Raw genomic sequence first — 17,416 nt, 5'->3', positions numbered from 1 at the left:
CTGATAGCAGTGCAGTTAGTTGCATGTTATATGTAAATTATAAAGTAATCACTCAGATAAACCATGACCTCCTTTTATTTTTACCACCCCAAAAAATGTAATGATTATGAAATGTAAATGTATGCACTTACCTTTGTGGTTTGCATAAAGTGTGACCTTCTGTAATGACAAGGTCAACTTTCAATAAAATATGACCTTGTATTTCAACTTTAATCATAACTTATACAAAAGGCCATAATTATGTTTATAATTTGAATTCTTTCCAAGCCTTGAAATGCTTATCAAAAATGAATCTATTTATAAGAGAACATTTAGTACATTATAGTCGCCTTAGTGAGAACCTATTGAAGATGCAATGATTTTGTGATTTATTTTTTTCCCCTAAAAGCTTTAGGACAACCTTAGCCACAACCAAAACCAACATACCAACAAATATAGAGAAATTGTATTTATAGTTATTTCACAACTACTTCCATGTTTAACTTGTATTACAATTACATGTACAAAGAAATTAAATACTGAGTTGTAAAAGGATTTTTTTTTTTCTCCTGCCTTAAAAGTAACAGAATTGGAGACATAATTGACTAATGTGGTATCATATTCTTTTATTTTCACAGTATAAGAAGCTTTTTATATGATTGATATCTTTTTCAGTTGAGAAATTGACAGCAGTAAGCACATTGATGGAGGCCTTTGGTAACAGTAGAACTATACTGAATACTAATGCTAGTCGGTATGCACAACTGACCACTTTAGATTTTGACCACTCAGGACAGATATCTTCTGCTTCAGTACAGGTAGGGTTTTTATATCCCTGCTAATAGGCATGTACGTTTACCCTTGTCGGTGTGAACCAAAGTTCCAAAAGTGGTTTCAGTTTTCTTACTTTAGTTTGCCTTAACCTAATGTTATAACTTATACACAATGAGGGGGGATAGGACCTTTATCGGGACTCCGGAATCGGGTGTTTTTAAGCTCAGGATTTCGAGATTGACCGTTACGGGATCTGGGAATTCTTTTTTTTTTCGAATTTCAGGATGTCAGGATTTAATATTTTTAAATTGGGGATTTCGGTATCAGGACCCCTCTTACTCCCCCTCCACAATGCTTATTACCACCAAACATAGACTGAATTTTAGTGCTGTCACTTTCACCATATAAATGGAAAACATTTCTGAACTTACCATTGTCTGTCTTGACATTTGTCATGAAATTGGTTTCTGCACTCTTAACTAAATTTGTCTTAACCAAATGTAATGAAACTCATACACAATGCTTAATAATTCAATCTTGGATGTAATGTGTCTTCTGATTGGCTGACGTTATTTTGTTATCAGCCTATAGATATAATTTAGTCATGTGACCGTGACGTCATCAACGTTTTTTCATGGTTTTCTACAGTTTTAAGAAATGACTGTAATATTTTTTTTGTCTATTCGAAATAACATAAAAAATGTGGTGCACACTGCTAGATATGCCGCTACACACGTTATTCAGTGTGCACCACATTTTTTTATGTTATTTCTTCATAGACAGAAAAAATTCCTTAACTAAAAATTGAAAAAAAACAAGTGGCATGGAAATGAGAAAAACCTCCAAAGATATGATTTTAAGAAGAATTGATGAATGAATATTATTTATATGTGATAGCATAATATGAAAATCAAGGAAAAAAACCTATACTTTAGATATAAAAAATAGAAGTGTTTAGCTAAATTTGTTTACAGTAGTAATGAAAAATTATAAATTAAATTGTAGGTTTTCATGTTTGAGAAATCCCGAGTAGTGAGAAGACCTGAAGGAGAACCTAGCTTCCATGTTTTCTACCAAATGTTGGCAGGTCTAGATTCTGCATTGAGGTATAAATTTACATGATCAGTAATGGGTTCCATTGGGGTCTAAGTGTGACGCTGGATTACTGATTTTTTGTAAGCGTGACACATGAAAGTCAAATTATTGTGCTGTGAAAACGGGAAATGAATTCTAGCAGGACACAGAAAATTACAAAAAAAATATTATTGCTTACGTATATATAGTGTAAGCGGGATATGGGAACCTGACAAAACAGTAAGCGTGATCCGTGATCAGAATCCGCCAATGAGACCCCCTCAGTAGTAACTCTATAGATTTCTTTTTTTTTGTCTGACTTCCTTCACCTTTTACAGTTAGCTGCCAGTATGTAGTCAAGAATGTAGAAAGTGACAAGGTAAAGTCAGTAAATAAATTATCAATTGTTCTTTATTTTTGTTGTTGATCAAAGACAAAACAATAATGATTTCATTTAAAAAAAAACCAGCTGGTAGTCTAATTCAGGACTTTTAAATTATGGGATAAAAGCAGCACATACTTTAATTAAGACTATTTTTATACCCCTGCTTTAAAACTACATTACAAGGATAACTGAAATTTGGTTTCAGGGTTTATATAAGTCAGTTATGCTGTGTGATGCGTTTTCAAAAGCTCCCTAGAGCTTGTGTTTATGTATTTTGTTCAATATCGATTTTACCGGTAAATAAAACTGAATCTTGAATTTTGAATCTTTGAATCTTGAATTTTCAGATTCATCACTCAACAATTTCCCGTTTACCAAAATATTTGGGCAGGGGTATCATCACTCATAGTTTAATTTGTTATTTCTGCGTCCTAAAACACATAGATTTTTATGCCCCACCTATGATAGTAGAGGGGCATTATGGTTTCTGGTCTGTGTGTCCGTTCGTCCATTTGTTTGTCCATTCGTTCTATGTCTGTCCCCCTTCAGGTTAAAGTTTTTGGTCAAGGTAGATTTTGATGAAGTTGAAGTCCAATCATCTTGAAACTTAGTACACGTGTTCCTTATGAAATAAACTTTCTAATCTTAATGCCAAATTAGAGTTTTTACACCAATGTCACAGTCCACTGAACATAAAAAATGATAGTGCAAGTGGGGCATTCATGTACTGGGGACACATTCTTGTTCATTTTCTAACCATCAATGTATATTGAATAAACGTTACAATGTGTTATGTCTTCTTTATTTTCCAGGACTGAATTACAGTTAAATACTCTAAATGAACCTAACATGTTTATGACTCCATTACAGAGGGTATGTATATATATCTCATATTAGTTACTAGGACATTTGCCATTGATAAAAAAAAAATGTATCAATATCATTTTAAAGATTGATTTATTTAATAGTACCAGCATTTATTAAAAATTGAGAATAAAAGATGATATATCGTTATTTTATTACTTTATGAAATTGCATAGCAAGATCAGGGCTTCCAAAACGGTTTCATCCAATTTTCAAAAATGCTAAACATATCGTTGATACCTTTATCTAAGGTTCATTGCAAGTATTTTCCTGGAGAAATAATTACGTGGTATGTATCTGTCTAGTGTCAGTGTTCTACTTTATTCTGACTTCTGTTATTAGAAACATATAAAAAAGAAGATGTGGTATGATTGCCAATGAGACAACTATCCACAAAAGACCAAAATGACACAGACATTAACAACTAAAGGTCACAGTACAGCCTTCAACAATGAGCAAAGCCCATACAGCATAGTCAGTTATAAAAGGTCCCAATAAGACATGTACTCTTTAAAAACGAAAGTGAAGTTATTGACAGTTTGCATACTTCAAATTGTGCAGTCAATTTAACAGTTAACAACATAACATGAAGTTTATATACAAAAATCCAGTTAAAAATAATTTTGGTGTCAATCTTAAGTTATATGATGCCTTACTAATTATCATGGATGCCATTTGTTACTATTTAAAAGTTATTAAGGGATGGAGGATTAATATCGGGATAAGACAAAAAAATGTCCATCTGCCTAAAAAAAAATTGGAAGCCCTGCATGACCAAGTCTTAAAAGAAAATAACTGTTATTTGCAAGGAAAAGGATTATTTTTAATTCCACATAGCTTGCTGTTTTAGCATGGTTTTATTCCTTCCTTTGTAAGTACCTACATCTATTATTCATTTTGTTTGTTTTACTGGGATTCATTTATTTTTGTTGGTACCAATTTTCCGGAATATAGGGGAAATAGTGTATGTGTGCACAGGGTTTCCCCTGGGTCAATTATTTTTATCGCCGACTCTTTCGCCAAAACAATATATTTTTCGCCACTTTATTATTTTTTTCGCCAAGTAACCCAAATATATTTTCTTTAAAATTTTCCTTTTTTTCCAGCCCTCCCCCTAAAAAAGAAGTGATTTTAACAACAAAACGAAGCATCTTATCACTTGGAATTGATCCCTCGTGTAAGGTGTAGTCATTACATTGAAGGGTTACTCTCATGCCAACCTTTTGAATAGATTTCTTCATAACGACAGTTTTCTTTTCTAGACCATCGTAAATAAGTACCCACTAAAATCAATGATCTATATGAAAGTTAAATGATAAAGTTTTAAATCAGAGACCTTTCTTGCTTTTGAACATTTTTCGTCATAACAACAATTTTCTTTCTGGACTATCATTAAAAAAAGGAGAGGAAGCGTAAATTTTTTACTTCAAACACGTGCATTGCAAAGTGGTTCATAAATCCCTTTTGTGACATGTGACAGAAGCCTTTTAACCATATCATTTTGTCATATCATACAATCAACACCTTTATAATTAGTCCTTTGATGTCGTTAGCTATGAATGTAATCAGCTGATTATTGATTTTCTGTCAAAATCTTAACGTTCTAGGTGAATTCCGAGTGTTGTCTAATCGGTAAAGACAGAGAAACCCGAATAAAGTAAATAAACTAGATGGCTGAAAATAAATCGTTATCCATATATATTTCTTTCGCCAAATTCTTTCGCCAATGACGAATTTTAATCGCCACAATTATTATTTTTTCACAAATTGCGAAAATGGCGACCGCCAGCGGAAACCCTGTGTGTGCACATTTGATATCTTGAATTTGCTAAGTTTGCATAAATTTAAGATTAAATTTGTGGTTCACCTTTAATTTATGAAAAATGGTACCTAACAAATACAAACGAATCCACAATATGGATATGGTGAGATTTGAATAGCTTTTTCAGTTTCTTGCTTTTCTTGGTTTTATTGCAGTTTTCTTTTGATTTATTTTGCAAATCAATTTTAAAGTTCTTTGTTAAATGTGTCCAACTTTTGTGCTTATATTAAACAGTAAATGACAATATTGTAATTGCATTATAAATTTTTAAACACATTATATTTTCTTATGATGTTGTTTTCTAATTGAAAGCATTATGACATTCTAAGTGAGAATTGTTTGTTTCAGTATTTGAAATTGAACTTTAAAAAATTAAAAGTAGTATTTTGGGCAGCCAAGAAAATTAAAAGTAGTATTTTGGGCAGGCAAGAAAATTAAAAGTAGTATTTTGGGCTGGCAAGTAAATTAAAAGTAGTATTTTGGGCAGGCAAGAAAATTAAAAGTAGTATTTTGGGCAGGCAAGAAAATTAAAAGTAGTATTTTGGGCAGCAAGAAAATTAAAAGTAGTATTTTGGGCAGGTAGGTGCTAGGGCTTCACTGTTTTGTGAACAGCAATTTGCAATATTTTGAGATTTACAAAATTTGCTTTTTAATAAAAAAGATTGTTTTCATGATCTTTTTTTCTTCTATGTTGTCCGTATGGGTTAATAGTTTTTAAAAACACACATGCATACCAATGAGTTAAATATACCAAACAGATTGGTCAATGAAAAGATTGAACTTATTATTCAAAACCCCATACACATTTTCCAATAGACATGGGGAAAATGCAACCTATAAATAATTTATATGCTGCAGGTGTGTTATTTGTGCAGTCAAATTGCATTGCATGACTGTATATTCATATGTGATAAGCCATGATTATGAAGTTGACGATGAGATTTTTATATTTATGACTTCATTAAAACATACAGGCTCCCAAGAATTTTACGTTGTCAGCTCAAAATTAAAAAAGGATGATTTTTAACCTAAATACTTCATTTAGAACAGTTACAAAAGTTGCAGTATTAAAGGAATAACCATACATAGGCTCAAAATACAAAATTTAGTTTGCACTCTGCTAAAACATGTAGAATTGCTGGCTTTCTACCTGTTTCTAGGCCTTATACAAATAAAATGTAAATTTTGAGCCAATGTATGGTTGTTCTATAATACTGAATAAATGTATTAAAAGTTTATAAAAAAAAGAAGAAAGTTCTCCTAGATTTATTATATTTGCAATCGTTTGTATCTAATATTAAAATATATGTTGACAGATAGTGGGAATAGAGAATTAATATCAAAATCTATATTTACAGACAGAAGATAAACAGAAAGCTATGATGCAATGGGGTAAAATCTGTACTTCCATGGATCAAGTTGGCATGACTGAAGATGAAAAGAAATCTATATGTCATGTTCTAGCAGCTATTTATCACCTTGGTGTGGCTGGAGCTATCAAAGGTAGGACATATGATTTTTAGAAAGCCTTATATCCAGTCCTGACAGGAATGTTAGCACAGTTCTGAATCAGGTTGAATAAGGCCATAAAAAAAGAACATGTATGTTGGCCCTAATCCTACCTACCTACCTACCCAGAAAATAGCTGCCTACTCAAAATCTTTTATTGCCTTGATTTTAATCAGATCAGCATCACTCACCCAGACTAAAAATCATCTATCTGTGTTGAAAAAATAAAAATAAAATGTCTACCTACCTACCCATTGCCGCTACCTTTGGGTAGGGTTTGGGCAAACAAAAATATTTTAAAGTGGGGCCTAAGGATATGATTTCCTTCACAAATTCTTAACAATGTGCACATGGTATTTGTTACACTTTTGCAGAAGGACTCATTTTCTCTAAGAGTATAAAAAAAGTGGAAGAATTTTTGTCATATAAAAGAAGATGAGTCTGGCAATTACAATATCAAAACTAAGCAAATATTTATAATATTAAGGACTTGAAATGGGGAAAAAAGCTGTTTGCAGTTCTTTGCAATGTTTCCAGTACGTTACTTGAAATACTTATAGCTAAATTTATAATCATCAAATTGTATAAATTCAGAAATTATTGCAATAGGTTGAGTATTACAATAATTATAACTCACATTCTGATATCTGATTCATATATCTGTAGGCATATATTCCTGAAACTACAATAACTAATCACACTATTTAGACATTTCATATAAAAAAAAACAATAATATCTGAGCTTTCAATTATGAATCAGATGGACTTTAGAACTAAATGATTTTGAAGAATAAACAGTATGTTGATTTGGAAGCAAAGCTGTAGAATAAAACTTGTATTGCTTTATTTATCAGGTCAAAACAACAAGCCCCAGTTTGCTAAGCCTGGTTCTGCACAGAAAGCAGCTTCATTACTTGGTTTATCAGCAGAAGAATTACTACGGCAAATATTCTCTTCTTCTGGATCATCTACATTGACACGAGGGGCCTCAACCAGGTAAGTGCTCATATTCCTGAAATTACAAAGTTTTTATCAAACCGTGTATTATAAGTTAAAAAAAAAAAAAAAAAAAAGCAGTCTTTAAAAAGGTGTCTAACTCTATTTCTTGTCAGACTGGAAGCTTTTAATAAAAGTATCAGCATTTATTCATCTGCCATCTGTTGTTCATTGTTAATGCAGTTTGTAGTAGAGGCTGTTTACTTCCAATGTAGCAGACATTTTACCCAAACCCTCCTCAGAAAATAAACAAAAAACCAAAAAAAAGATATTAAGATATTAAAATAAAAACATGTTATCTCTTGAATAAAGTAGAATAAGAAGATACTGTAGAATTGCCACTTTTAACATATATTTTAAAATTATATGTAGATCAGTTGTTCCCAAAATAAAAGCATGGTAGCATGACATTATAACATTCTCAAGTTGAAAGATTTCCATTAAGCTTTAGTCACATCAACTGGAAACTCAGAGGTAAACTTTTGAAATATAATGCAAAATTGTAATTGTGTCCCAAATTTCATAATTCACTGAAAAGAAAAAAGGAAATCAAAACAGTATAACTTAGTGTTATGTAGTTGTTAAGTTTTATGACAAAATAACTGATGAATGCATAGTTTTAATGTTATTTCTTATTCAGTTAATTTCTTTTACATTCTAGGGGAAGTCCTGCCCACAAACAAGAAGAAGGACTTACGAACGCAATAGAGGCTCTAGAAGGATTTGTTATAGGGCTATACTCTGATGTCTTTAATGCTGTTGTCTCACTTATTAACAGGTAAAATATAATAAGGATTGAATACAGGTCTATTTTCTTGGGTATATGATACAATTATCTCCCTTCACAACTGGTAAATTGGAAGACAGATTTCTTCAAAGTCTATATTCCTATATCTTAAATTCTTTATAAAATTGAGTATGGAAATGGGGAATGTGTCAAAGAGACAACAACCCGACCATAGAAAAAACAACAGCATTAAGTCTTCATTTTAAAAAGCTAATTCGTCAGAAGGGTTTGAAATAGGTTATAATATATTTATAGATTGTTTTATATCTTTTGAAATCAGCTACTTCTTAATTGTCAATTGTCAACTTTGAGATGATAATGTGTATATGAACAGACAAGTGATGCACAAAAGAGCTTGCACTAATCTTTTAATGAAAAGTTGGGATTGGAAATTTGGAATGTGTATAAGGGACACCAACCCTACAAAAGAGCAGAAAACAGCTGATGGCCACCAATGGGTCTTTAATACAGTGAGAAAAACCCACATCTGTAGGCGTGCTTCAGCTGGTCCGTAAACAAATATTTGTTCTAGTTCAGCAATAATGTTACTCATGCTAAACTCCCAAGTATATAAAAGAAACTAAAATTAAAAATCATACAAAACTCTAAGTTAACAGTTCAAACTAAGTTGTATTTAGTGGTTGAGAAACTATGTCCAGTTTTTCACCAAAAGGCAATGATATTTGTTGATGTAGGATTTAATTTCAATTACATTATTATATTCCAGATCATTATCCTCCAATTATCGTACATCAACATCCATTTCGATCCTAGATACTCCAGGCTTCCAGAATCCCTCAACGTGTGGCCGTCAAACAGGAGCGACGTTTGAAGATTTGTGTCACAATTATTCACAAGAGAGATTACAATTGTTATTCCATGATATCACATTTACTATGCAACAAGACAAATACAGTCAGGTACTATAGACTAAATATGATATATAAGAGAAGATGTCAATAAGTTTCAAAGAGAACCACTTGAAAAATTATAATTTGTACCAAAATACACTCCGATTCCAAACAAGATTTTTTAAAACTGACATATTCAAAATTCGATTTTACTTCTAATATTTTGTGGATGGATATTATCGTATTTTATCTTTACTATGCATACATTATTGTTCATAAAGTACCAATTTTCTAGGATTTTTAGCTTATCTTTAAAGCATAAATTCAAGTTTTCAATATATAATATATGTCATATAGGCATAGAAATAGTTCAACCACAAATTAGATAGCAAGTATCATAAAAATAAAAGAATCTATGATTTCAAGTTTTTTTTGTTGCAAACTCTATATTATTTTTTAACAGGAAGGCATAACATGTGATTTTGAATTTGTAACAAGTAGTCCAGCTTCCATGGTGTCATTGATAGATAAACCAGCACAGCAAAACTTGGTAAGATATCAGAATAGAACTCAATGTATAAACCTATCAATATATGTCTATTTTATAACTACGATTTATAGAGCTACATATCTGATCTTCTGATTCTCATAGGGTTCTTGGTTGATTTAGAAGGGCCCTAATATTAAATGATATAGATGAATAGTTGGATTGTAACATTGGGTTTTTATTTATCTGTGAATCTAATTTAGAATCTTCATTTTATCACTTGATAATTCAGTAATTTAGATGTTAAGCTTGCTTGCCTCATCTAATCAATGCGGTCAATATATGTAAAAAAAAATGGAAAGTTAAAAGTATGCATGTAGATACAAAAGGATATTTATTAATAAGACAGAACTTAACATGCTATGTATTTCTTAAAAAAATAGTCCTATCATAAGAGAACAGTGTCATAGCCTGGATTAGATCTTTACTTTAAAAATGATATTTCTATCTTAAGACAACGGTACGACAGCCAGGATTGACAAGACACACTCATGTCAATAATCATCATCATGATGGCGAAGAGGTATTTCTGATTTATCACATCACAAGTCTGTTTGACATTTCCAGATTGTTTCCCCTTGTATACTTCCTGTAGAAATGTAAATGTCTCAAAACACAAATTAATTGGGATAATTGAAGCACTTGATTTGTTCTTAGTATGGTTGTCTTGTAGAATTGATTCACCTGATCCCACCCTGTATATGTCTTGTTCTAGCACACATTCTGTCCAATCAAATCTCTTGTTATAAAATCTGCATTTCTATGTATGGAAATTATAATTAGTTCCAACAACTTTCAGTAAAATATTTTCTGTCAGCTTTACATATATTAGCTTTATGTAAAAAGCAAGCGCTTGATCTGAAATTTTTCATTAAAATGATTATAAAATATATATATTTCACTGTTCCTTTTATATGTATAACTTTCTATGCATTCTTTATATCATCTCTAAACATATACTTCAGACATATACACATGTATGTATGTATAATAGGCTAAAAAAATACTTGCTTTATGCTGTGAATTATAAAAAAGATATGTATACTGTCGAGAGGGTAGTTTTTACCTAGAATCTATTAAGCACATGTTCTTTGTGCATTCCACTAGAATGTCGCAAATCATAGGAAGGGATAGTTAAACTCTTAATACAGGGTAAAAACCCAGCTTGCCAAACATTTCTAGTGAAAACACTAATTTATTTAAGATATACTAATAGGCACACAAAATCTACTCACTTGCCAGTTATGATGTATATCATATATGGCAAAAGTTAGAATATGAAAGCATGTTGAATGTAATATTTTATTTTTGATATTTATTAATTTAGTATTTTTCATTGGAAACTTTGAAAATTCTAATGTAAAGAGAGGTGAACATTATAAAACTGTTCAAATTAAAAGTATAATTTATTCAAATTTGTTGACCATTAAGTTATTTCAAAAGCATGTGAAAGTTATATGTGATTCACCTGTATTATATTGTTGCCAACTTTTAATGTATCAGGATAAATACAGAAAGCTTGGGCTAACATTCTTGTTATAAAGTCCTTATTTGAATATTTCTTTCCTTAAGAATAACACAAAACAAGGTTTGACTAAACACCCAGGGACAGATCACCATCAGGTACCGGCTTGTATCACAAAACACAAATCTGTGGTGTGCTATCTAAACCAGAGCTTGCTTTTCACTGCTTCATGTCATAATACATTGTGTTTTAATTAAATTTGTAATCAATGTATGGAATTTGTGTTGAGTTAGATAACTAAAAAGTTAAATTGTGTGATACCTTAATACAATATATGGTAATATTAATTATTTAAATGTTGTGTTAAAAAACCATGTTAGAAAAAAATAACAGTGGACAAAATTTTTGAGAAAGGCTGACTTAACATGTAAAACGTTTGATCTGTTGGTGGCTTACAAGTATGGTGTTTCTAAAAGTTTACAATCAAAGCTAAAATCTGAAATTTTACTTTGAAAATGAGGATATTTGCAACTTGAAATCAACAAAGGTATGTGATTCATGATACATCAGCCCTCATCAAAAGCAACCCTATTAGTAGTTCCAAATCCCAAATGAAGCTCCATAAATTTCACATTCATCATTATAGTGTATGCTTTTGCTGCAAACATGCACATTAAAATTTGTTACAATTGGAATAAAATATCTTAGGGTGGAAGAATAGTAGAATTAGTGACAAGAACTCAGAAATAGCAATCCTATCTTTTCACTATAACCTACATGCTTAGCTGGAAACTGATATTGATAAGGTAAATATTGTCATAATGGTGGGTATTTGGTATTAAGGGCTATGGTAACTTTTTGTTTGACATAAATCATTAAAATTCATTGGAAATTTTGATTTTTTTTATTGCAATACTGAATAGTGTGTTTCCTTGTGTGTTTCCTTTGGTTTGCTGGGCCTCCATCATAAAAGTTGCTTGTACAGATTTGTTTTGCTCAGAGGTCATTTTACCACAAACACATATTGCTGGAAGTCTGTGGTAAAAAAAAATACAATGATTTGGGAATTGTTAAAATCTTTGTTATGCACTTAGTAGAATGTTGGAAATTATTTAAAACAAGATAAATGAAATTGATATATGTAACATGCATATCATATCCATCTTTTTGAAGAATGATAAAAATTGTCATCAATTATAAATGCCATTTTATAAAATCTGACATGATTTACGACATATTATTACAATGCAAGTTATTTCCTGATTATTCTTACTATTAAACAGCTCAGGGGGTCTGAAGTCCAATGCACCGTCATATTCCCTCTTGTTGCTTGTTATAGAATATTGTAATCAGATATGCAATTTTTGGTATTGGTTTTGCTCATTGTTGAAGGACGTACTGTGACCTATAGTTGTTTAATTCTATGTCATTTAGGTCTCTGTTGGAGAGTTGTCTCATTGGCAATCACACCACATCTTATTTTATATATAATGTAAAATCATGAATTGATACTTGTCTTGGGTCAAAGATCAAAGTTCAAAATGTCAGCAAGACATAACTTAATAGAAGTTTTTATTTACAACAGAATATATTGAAAGCATATATTTTTTTTTAATATCAACATTATATCTTTGTAAAGTGAAATTGTTGTAAATTAATGGTGTTGGATTTTGTATAATGGTTTATCAAGTGTCTTTTATTAATTTATGATTATTTTGTTAACAATTTCATTACACCATCACCATGATATCTACCAATCAATCAATCAATAATCAATCAATAATCAATCAATCAACAATCAATCAATCAATAAATCAATCAATCAATCAATTAAACTATAGATACACTTAAAAATTTAAACTATGGCTTCCATTTTGTCTTTTTTGCTCTTTTCTACATAGCCACCAGAACTACATGAATTTGTAGAATAAACTGTTTTTGTTTTTCTTTGTATTTATAACTATCAGCCAGGTTTAAAAAATATGCTGCTGAAATTAATTCTGCATGCATTTTCATGTTGCTTTAGTTTTTTGTTTTTTGTATATGTTCTAATGAAAAAGCCCGTATTATAGATCATAATTGAATTTGAGACCAAATAAAAGTTTTATTGATTTATTATTCAATAGATAAAGAACACATCACAAGAGATGAAGGACAGTGAGAGAAAAGGGTTGCTATGGATACTTGACGAAGAGAGTATGTTTCCAGGGGCAACAGAGGACTCATTTATGGACAGATTCTTTACACATCATGGAGAACAGAAAGTTAGAAGTAAGAATAACGGGGGAATATGATTTTCTATTGTACTCTTGTTGATATTACTTGATAAAGATAGAGGATTTTATAGATATAGGAAGGAGGTGTGAGTGCCAATGAGACAACTCTCCATCTAAATAACAATTTATAAAAGTAAACCATTATAGGTCAATGTACAGCCTTCAACACGGAGCCTTGGCTCACACCAAACAACAAGCTGTAAAGGGCCCCAAAATTACTTGTGTAAAACCATTCAAACGGGAAAACCAATGGTCTAATTTTGAAGTAAATAATATGTTTTCCACAAGTCTGATAAAGCATGCATTTTACATTTAATATGTATTTAAGTACCTCAGGTTAAAGATACATGTACTATCATTAGAATGAATGTTGAAAACGGAAGAACTTAATGAAATCTAGTAATTTAAACTACCGTACAAGGGAAATGTTTAAATTCTTTTTGTGTTTGATCCAAATTATTTTTTAAAGAGAGGTAACTCTTGCTAGCATCATAATATAATTATTACCTATATCAATATTTACAATTTTACCATTATAGGAGACAGTTTACTGAGGAAAGCATCAACATTAGGGAACACCTTTATTCTGAACCATTTCCAAGGAACCAACCCTGTACAGTATAATGCCAGTGGTTGGCTGAGGGGCTGTAGAGATAACCCAAATATGAAAGTAGCCACTCAAGTCCTACAGGACTCTAAACGGTCAGTATAAATCAAAGGCCTTTTTTAATCAGTTTTGTAATGAAAATAGGAAAAAAAATTGGCTTGACTTCTTAAACACCTCTGAAAGATACTGAACATTGAGAAAACTCTTACACTTTAAAGTAATAGCCGAAAGACTCCCTAAGAATAAAGAAACCGAGCTGCTTTATAAACAAAACAACTTTGAAGAAGAAGACAAGAAAAAAATAGATACATGGATATAGATAAGAAGATGTGGAACTATTTCCAATGACACAACTCTCCACAAGAGACCAAATGACACAGAAATTAACAACTATAGGTCACCCTATCGCCCTCAACAATGAGAAAAGCCCATACCGCATTGTAAACTATAAAAGGCCCAGAAATGACAAATGTAAAACAATTCTAATGCAAAAGTAACCTCCTAATTTATGTACAAAAAATAAGCATGTTATAAAAACAGGTGTGACATCTGTTAGTATCTCGATGGTTATCTATAGTTAATTGAGTAATTGTGTTATCTTTTTAATATTGTTATGATCTATTTCAGGCAAAATATAAATGAGTTATTTAACAGTGTAAAAGCTCCAGTGGCTGGGATGGTGAGTGGATCTATAGTAGGAATGGAAGGATCAGCTTCATTACGACGAGTTGGTAGTATGAGACGCACATTTATGTCAGGAACGGCAGGACTTAAAAAACGTTCCATGTGTTTACAAGTTAAATTCCAAGTAGACTCAATAATTGAGACTGTGCGGAAAACTAAATGTCATTTTGTACATTGTATACTTCCTCAGCATAATGCAGGACTCTGGGAATTGAAAACCCCGTCTGTACCTCAGGATAAACCTGGAGCAACAGAAGAAGTACTTATGAATGTGACACTTGTCAGATCTCAAATTAGGGGCAGTGAACTCTTAGACTCAGTCAGGATATTTCGACAAGGTAAGTAACACTTTGAATCAAATATTTGATACTTGAAACCATGATGATAGAAAGGTTTTTAACTATGAAGATGTTTATCCAAATATTCATCAATAAGACAGTTGATATACATGTAGTAGGTCACATTTAGTAAGAGGTTATTAGTCCCCCACTGACGAAGTTGAAGGGGACTTTAGGTTTGTACTCCATCCATCTGTCTGTCCATCTGCCAATCTGGAAAATCAGTTTTCCACACTTTTTTACTTCATTCTAAAAGATATTGATTTAATATCTGGTATATAGTTTTATAATGACAAGTTATAGATCAAGTTTAAATTTTGTTTTGATCTGATGATTTAGTCCAGAGTTATGGTCTATAAAAAAATCCATCTATTTAAGGAATGACTGTAATATTTTTTCTGTCTACTAAGAAATATCATAAAAAAATTGGTGCACACTGAATAACGCACGTAGTGGGTTATTTAACAGTGTGCACCACATTTTTTATGTTATTTCGAATAGACAGAAAAAATATTACAGTCATTTCCTATAATTTAATTCTAAATTCCATTTTAAACTGTAGGAAACCATGAAAAAACGTTGATGACGTCACAATCACATGACTAAATTGTCTATATGGTGATAACAAAATAAAGTCAGCCAATCAGAAGATGTGTTTCATCCATTATGTTTTAGTACTATGTTAAACCATATTTCTGTACAAAGGGAGATAACTTATTTCCTAAAAGACATTCTTTGGTTTGATTGATTGTTGGTTGCTTTACGCTGCATTAGCACAACATGGCTATATTGCTGTGAGAGCTAATTCAAATATTTTTTTACAATTTAAAGCATATTCTTAAAATCAGACAAAAGGTCCTTTAATAAACTAAAATTCTAGATTATAGCAAATTTATTATTTACAAATAAAAATGAACAGTAAGATAACGTGATTGAAATTAAAATCATTTTAAATATAATAACATTTTATATTTTATAATATATTCCAACTTCTTTTAAGAATGAAACAATATTTGTAATTGGAACATTATTAAATAAATCTTCTTTGATAAATTGTTTGAAGAATTTTGTGCCAGGTTTGTTTGTTATTTTGTATTAACTAATTTTCTGAATGCTATATAGATATTTTTTTTAATTTTTAAGTGGAACCTTAAGATAATAATATAATTTTATTGGTATTGAGGGAACTTTTTTTATGGTTATATTCAAAGTTTCTATATATAGACAGAATTTTTGAGAAAAAAAAGTTAATGATGCAAACCAAGAACTACAAATTGGATCGCATCTATACATAGATACATCATACCATGTTATGAGAGAATATGATCATTTGAATTTTAGGTCATTGTGTCTTAGGTCAAGATCATGTTTTCAGAGAAAAAAAAATGAAAATTTGAAAAGTGGTTTCAGGATGATCAATAATGCAGGAAATTAGCAATTTTACTTAGCCATGTCGTCATGTATATTAAGAGTACATGTATGATTTTATTGAAGAGGAATATTTCTGTTGTCTAAGGTCACATTTACTAAAATAGTAATGGGCAAAACACAGTTTTAAATGTACTGTCATAAATCATAAATCATAATTTATTTTTTGACAATGGATATGAAAGCTTGGTTCTTTTATTTCTTAGGCTTTCCTGATAATATGGGTTTTGGAGAGTTTCGACAGAGATTTGAAGGATTACTTTCACCAAATAATAAACCAGCCAAAGATTTACCAGAAAAACAAGCAATATTACATATACTGGATAATCTGGATCTAGATAAACTTAATTACAGAGTGGGACTAAGTCAGGTTAGTAACCATGGTAACTGGTTAGACAATATACCGTAAACCAACTTATTTTGGCGGATACTTTATTTCACATTTTATCCTGTTTAATCCACATCACAGCTACTTAGTTTTGTGATTTTCAAAATTATATGATGTAGTTTATTAAGAAAAGATCTAAGTTTTACATTTTCGCGATGATTAATATTCACATAATTTTATACTTGCAAAAATTGCGAAAAATAAATTGCTTGTGAAATTAAGTTAGTTTACAGTAATTGAATAATTTGTAAGTAGATTTAAGATGTGTTTCGTCAGATAGAAATCAACCTGATAACCTATTTAGGTTTTGAAAAAAAAATGTCAAGGGAAAGTCTGGGACTGTTTGCAAGTTGAATTATTAATTGAATGCTTCAAACAGGAACAAACATCATCTTTTATTTCATTGTATTTGGTATATGAATGTTCCAAAATTAAACAAAGTCTTATATAGGTATATATTTATGAACACTTGCACAAGGTCGATTCCTATCCAAGGCATCTCAAATGTTTGACTTAGCCTAGTGAGATAATTGATCTATTATGTATACAAGATGACCAGGAACTAGATTAGGCTTAAACTAAAAACTTGTTTTTAATATTCATGAGAAAATATGTTATACCTTTTTAAAGGTAAACAGAATT

General features: G+C 30.8%; 1 protein-coding gene across 6 annotated transcripts in view; it reads left to right on the top strand.

The window, feature by feature from the left end:
• The window catches only part of LOC134728352 (unconventional myosin-XVIIIa-like), a 92,673-nt gene that overhangs the window by 41,146 nt on the left and 34,111 nt on the right, over positions 1-17,416 (top strand). For 5 of the 6 annotated variants that reach the window (XM_063592943.1, XM_063592945.1, XM_063592944.1 and 2 more), the window contains exons 4-16: positions 655-797; positions 1,759-1,859; positions 3,025-3,085; positions 6,257-6,401; positions 7,262-7,403; positions 8,065-8,181; positions 8,918-9,110; positions 9,505-9,591; positions 10,043-10,111; positions 13,180-13,324; positions 13,869-14,031; positions 14,564-14,958; positions 16,593-16,756. In XM_063592943.1, the coding sequence (XP_063449013.1) occupies positions 655-797; positions 1,759-1,859; positions 3,025-3,085; positions 6,257-6,401; positions 7,262-7,403; positions 8,065-8,181; positions 8,918-9,110; positions 9,505-9,591; positions 10,043-10,111; positions 13,180-13,324; positions 13,869-14,031; positions 14,564-14,958; positions 16,593-16,756 (1,925 nt within the window). The remainder of the gene's footprint in view (positions 1-654; positions 798-1,758; positions 1,860-3,024; positions 3,086-6,256; positions 6,402-7,261; positions 7,404-8,064; positions 8,182-8,917; positions 9,111-9,504; positions 9,592-10,042; positions 10,112-13,179; positions 13,325-13,868; positions 14,032-14,563; positions 14,959-16,592; positions 16,757-17,416) is intronic. The other variant, XM_063592946.1, reaches the window with a different exon arrangement.

This window comes from Mytilus trossulus, chromosome 8 (assembly GCF_036588685.1).
Source record: "Mytilus trossulus isolate FHL-02 chromosome 8, PNRI_Mtr1.1.1.hap1, whole genome shotgun sequence".
Taxonomy (NCBI): domain Eukaryota; kingdom Metazoa; phylum Mollusca; class Bivalvia; order Mytilida; family Mytilidae; genus Mytilus; species Mytilus trossulus.
Note: the sequence above shows the minus strand (reverse complement) of the source record. Positions and strands in the feature narration are given on the sequence as shown.